The following is a 4,369-nucleotide window of genomic DNA, read 5'->3' on the forward strand; positions in this document are numbered from 1 at the left end:
TTGAAAGAGTGAACTAGGTGCATGCACAATCATTGTAAATATGCAATTGAAAATATGTGCATAAATCATTAATACTATTTAGATATTGCACATAAAAGTACTTTTAGTGGTCAAAATAGTATGATGAAAATTTTTGTGATTTCCTTGAATGGCAAAAATTTCATAAGATCACACTTAAACAATCATATTTTTCTAAAAGCAATCTCCAAACAAGATATTATGTAATTAATATTTAGAGTTTTTGATGACATAATAGAGTAGGATTGCATTCCAAAAGTCATGATATAATTTGAAGACTTAATTAGTTGCACTCCACCACTGCAGCTTTCTCTCTCTAATTCTTTTTACTTGGATTCATCTCAACTTTTTGTCATAGTTAAACAATGATGGAGTGAAGATCAAAAAAACCAAAACCAAAACCAAAATAGCTTTTTACCAAACACCAACTAAAAAAGAATGGTGAATAATCAGGAATGCAGATTTGAAAATTAAAAGTGATTTGAGAAAAAGGAAAAAAACAAAAACAAAAACAAAAACAAAATTATCCTTGCCGCTACATGTGAAAAATTTACAGTGGGGACAAAGGACAATAAAAAGACCTACACTGCCCTCGGCCGTTTGTCAAACGTTAGCGGAGGCCAACAACTTCACGTGACCCGACCCGACACAAATACAAAAGAAGCAGCGGCAGCCTTAGCGCCTTAGTAGAATGATTAGGGGCAAAATGGGAAACAAGAGAAAGGGGAAGGGGAGAGGGAGAGAAGAAGCGGAGGAGCCGTCGATGTTCTCGAACTGCAGAGAATCAACGGCGAGGGGCATGTTCTCCTGGTCGGGGCTGCACTTGGACTCGTGGGGATGCGCACTATACATGATGGCGCGCAATACAGCGGACACCGTGGGAATGTACGCCGTCTTGTTTCGCGCCAGCAGCCACGTCAGCCCCATCAGCTGACAGTCCCTGTTCAACATCTTGCTGGCCCTGTCCTCCTGGATGCCGCCTCTTCCGGCCCCCGTTCCGTTTTTACCCTCGCCTTTGAGCTGCACCAAACCCAACCGGCCAAGGTTATTTTAGACATTTGGACGACATTATTCATCATATAATAGTGTAATATAAAGAAAGAGATTACACGAAAGAGACAAAGCCCCAATTGGAATTGGGAGAGAGAGAGAGACTGATATGTAGGGGCAGCATAGGGCTATAATAGTAGTTTGCACCGTGAAACGGCAAAAGAAAGATCTTGAAACGACTTTCCCTCTCCTATAGCTAGCTTTATGCGCAGTGCCAATCCCCAGTTTCGCAATGTTATTATTATCAATTATTGTTTGTATGACCCAAACAACCCCAAAAAGTTGCATTATTTTTATATCATTCCAGCATAAGTCTCTAAAAAAAAACCCATTTTCTAATAACTTTCTGTAGTTCTTTATATTTTTTGGCTTCTACTTTCTAGGATTTCTCTAATTAATCCTTCACTAAACTCATCTTCTATTTCGTGTTCTTTCTAAACCAGAAGTTTCAAGTCCTCCCATTATAATGACTTGCGGTTTCAATAAAATGAAAATATTTCATTCTTAAGCTACAGCACAATAAATACAGACCCAAAGCAAATCTAAAATATGACTTGCTTTACGCATTTATGAATCCGTTAATTCAATCCATTCCCATCGAATGAAATCAAACGGTTTCAGTTTTTCATGAAATGAAAATTACGAAATCTGCGTACCCACCTTTTCCAGAGCTCCAAGGCACTTGGTACACCCCGCGTACGACGAATTCCGGCAATTCCGCTCCAGATCCCTCACCGCTGCCGTCGGCGTCGCGTTCAGGTGCGTCGAAACGTTGAACGCCGCCGGGCAACTCAGCGAGCTTATCTGGTGAAGCCGAATTCCGCAGAAACACAGTATCGCATCGCAGGTCGCGTTTGGCTGAAGGATTTGAATGTTTCTGCTCTGCAGCGAGCTCTGAAGCGAGCTCACGCACTTCTGCGAGTCGTCCGGCATCATCGGTAGCTCGGATGACGCGTCCGCAGGCGCCGGCGAGGCCACCTGCAGAGCCGAACGCGCGTGCGCCGCGAATAGCCACGCCGCTAGAACAGGGCAGCACCGGCTCCGGTCGAGGCTGTGGCCGCACGCGGCCTTGACGCCGCCGAAGAGCTCTGCGGAGAGGTCGAGCCGGCAGGTCTGCGCCTCCGTTTGAACCGGGAAGGCCGGGACCGTATTTGGGCCGGAGTATTCGCCGGGCTGCAGCGGATGCTGGCGGGCGGCGACCGGTTGGGCAAGTATGTCGGCGAAAGACTGACGAACAACTTGTACACACAAGAAGCAAATGACAAGAAACAACAGTGATGGAGACTCCATTATCCGGCGAAAAGATGTTTACCAAGCAACCATTCGCTTCACAGAATCGATCACACGGGTTTTTGTTATCAGGAATCACGTGTTTTCTGCGCTGGATTTGATTCTCGGGAAAAAATTAAGGAAGAAAAAGGGGCGGAAAATGGAAATTACTTGGAAATGGGGAAAACGCCTTTGAATCTGCTTTTACGGGGCTTTATCTCGGAGACAACTTTATGGTCCCGGGAAAGAGTCGACGGGGCGGCAAGGCAAAAGGAGGGGCGATGGAGATTCAGAAAATAGCGAAGAAAAGATAGGATACTATAATCTGACTTTTATAGCTACATAACTCATCAGCATATCCCTTCTCCGATTCAACGTTAAGTATGTTTCACAGAGGTGCGGTGGTGGGATCAATGGAGGAAGGGGAACCTAGTAAAAGCGACCCAGAAGCTGAAAAGACAGAAAGAGAGAGAAAGAAATTAAGCCAGCCTTGGAACACCCGTGAAGGAACGCTACTGAATATATACGAAGTGATTCATGAAGCAGGGGAAAAAGAATAGGCACAGTAAGCTGTAAGGTCGCGGTTTAAATTACATGTATGAACATTGTGATATATCGCCATTTATGGTTAATAATTTAACTTCTTTTTGGGGGTGAGGGCGTGGGCCATCGGAAGCAGAGGAGATTCGTTTCGCTGCTCAGAGAGAAGAGAGTGATTGGAAAGGCTGTCTGAGGATTTGGCTGCTTGTGGCGTCCTTTTCTTTCACATTCTCTCTCTCTCTCTTTTTCTCTCTCTAGTCGCAGGAAAGGATTAGACGTTGAAATGAAACACTCGTCGCCTCAGATCGGCACTGCTTTTTTTAATATATATATATATATATATATTTATATTACCAAATTCACCCCTGCCCTTCGAGTTAAAAGGGCAGTTTTTTAAAGCAAAAGCCAGGACTCTTACCGGAGGCTAAAATAGTGAATAACTAAAAAGTAAAAGCCAAAAGAAAGAGAAATGAAGAAATTAAATGCATAATTTTATAAAATCGACCGTCACTAACCTATAGTATAGTCATGGGAAAACTTAAAAAATTTATACACAATTATATTTGATACAATAATTTCTTTGGAATTAAAAAATGCATCCTGTCGACTTATTCTTTTATTTTTGAAGATTTTCGTCATTGAATTATATAAAAATAATTAATAAAAAGGTATACACACGCCTCAACTAAAACTAATAATTACTTAAAATTTTATTTTAAATAAGTATTTGTTTATGTGGAACAAAAGCCTTTTTTAGCTTTAAAATGAAGTCGTAAAATAATTAGCTAATATTCAAATTTGAATTATCACTATCTTTTAGTATATAATTATTTATATATATAACATAATGCCATATTGGGTTGGACATTTGAATCAAACGGCCGAAACTGCTGGCCCATAAAATTAAAAAAAAAAAAGAGAAACAAAACATTGGACGATTCAAAAAACTCACTTCATAAATAAATAAATAAATAATAATTTTATTATTATTATTATTATTATATGTTTCTTTTTCTTCTTGGATCTATTGAATATTTGAATGTCTATCAAATTGGATGATTCCTTTTTTGGTATACCTTTTTTTGACAAAATTAAAATTAAATCATAATTTAAGAATAATTATATAAATTTAAAATGACATTTTGAAAAGAGACCAAGGTTATGACGTGATTAATAATGAGGAAACACATTAAAAAGAAACAAAACATTAGACAACTAAAAAACTCACTTTATAAATAATAAATATAATATCTCTTCTTAGATTCATTTAATGTTTGAAAGTCTATCGAATTGGATAATTATAATTGAGTGATGTAATCATACCATGGTAATGGAAGGTTAATGGTGAATCTATTGATCTAATATATCTCGCATCACTCTCTCTTAGTTGCCACTGGTCTACATGTAATGGCATAAAGATAAGACAAGTTGGGTAAATTGGACAAGTGCTTTGCACCTTATGGACACCTCATTTTTTATGATAGCTCTATAT

At 39.3% G+C, this 4,369-nt stretch overlaps 1 protein-coding gene across 1 annotated transcript; it reads right to left on the reverse strand.

Annotated features, from left to right (window-relative positions):
• Positions 1-464: 464 nt before the first annotated feature.
• LOC131149022 (uncharacterized GPI-anchored protein At4g28100) lies at positions 465-3,174 on the reverse strand. The gene is made up of 2 exons (XM_058099058.1): positions 1,729-3,174; positions 465-1,038 (listed from the first exon to the last, which is right to left on the reverse strand). The coding sequence occupies exons 1-2, from the start codon at positions 2,356-2,358 to the stop codon at positions 694-696; spliced, it is 975 nt and encodes a 324-aa protein (XP_057955041.1). The 5' UTR covers positions 2,359-3,174; the 3' UTR covers positions 465-693.
• Positions 3,175-4,369: the final 1,195 nt, after the last annotated feature.

The sequence above is a fragment of the Malania oleifera genome, chromosome 2, assembly GCF_029873635.1.
Source record: "Malania oleifera isolate guangnan ecotype guangnan chromosome 2, ASM2987363v1, whole genome shotgun sequence".
Classification (NCBI taxonomy): Eukaryota; Viridiplantae; Streptophyta; class Magnoliopsida; order Santalales; family Ximeniaceae; genus Malania; species Malania oleifera.